The sequence below is a fragment of the Eimeria mitis genome, genomic scaffold (genome assembly GCF_000499745.2).
Source record: "Eimeria mitis Houghton genomic scaffold, Emh_scaff1785, whole genome shotgun sequence".
Classification (NCBI taxonomy): domain Eukaryota; phylum Apicomplexa; class Conoidasida; order Eucoccidiorida; family Eimeriidae; genus Eimeria; species Eimeria mitis.
In genome coordinates, this window is record NW_013570103.1 from 6,942 (window position 1) to 7,512 (window position 571).

The 571-nt window shown below is 57.1% G+C and overlaps 1 protein-coding gene across 1 annotated transcript in view; it reads left to right on the top strand.

The window, feature by feature from the left end:
• EMH_0043470 (uncharacterized protein) overlaps nucleotides 1-571 on the top strand; it is a gene marked incomplete at both ends in the record, with an annotated part of 5,368 nt that overhangs the window by 3,421 nt on the left and 1,376 nt on the right. The window contains one exon of the mRNA XM_013495846.1: nucleotides 368-559. Coding sequence (XP_013351300.1) covers nucleotides 368-559 — 192 coding nt within the window. The remainder of the gene's footprint in view (nucleotides 1-367; nucleotides 560-571) is intronic.

The following is a 571-nucleotide window of genomic DNA, read 5'->3' on the forward strand; positions in this document are numbered from 1 at the left end:
CCTGCTTCTGCTGCTGCTGTTGCTGCTGCTGCTGCTGCTGCTGCTGCTGCAGTGTGTGCCTACGGACGACCTCGGTATGGCTTCTTCTGGGGCTTTGACTCGGCAGCTGCGGCTGTACTATGCTTTGCTGCTAGCTTCAACCTTTTCTGCTGCTGCTGCTGTTGCTGCTGCTGCTGCAGCAGCACAAGACCTGCTGCTGTTGTTGCTGCTGCTGCACATCACTGGCTGCTGCTGCTGTAGGACGTGCTGCTAGAATACTGCTGCCGCTGCTGCTGCACAACACCTTTTGCCTTTCTGTTGTCTGCGATCAGGGTGTAGGGTTTAGGGTTTAGGGTTTAGGGTTTAGGGTTTAGGGTTTGTGTTGCAGGTGCGGGAGGAGGCAGCTCGTCTGGTGGTTACTTCTATCGTTGGCTTCAACAGAGATGAGCTGCTGCAGCAGAATTGTCTCCTCAGCAGCAGCAGCAGCACAGCAGCAGCAGCAGCAGTTGCTGCTCCTGCTGCTGCTGCTGCTGGTTGCAGCTGCAGCTGCGACCCCACTGCTGCTGCTGAGGAGCTTCGGGTGTACATGCAG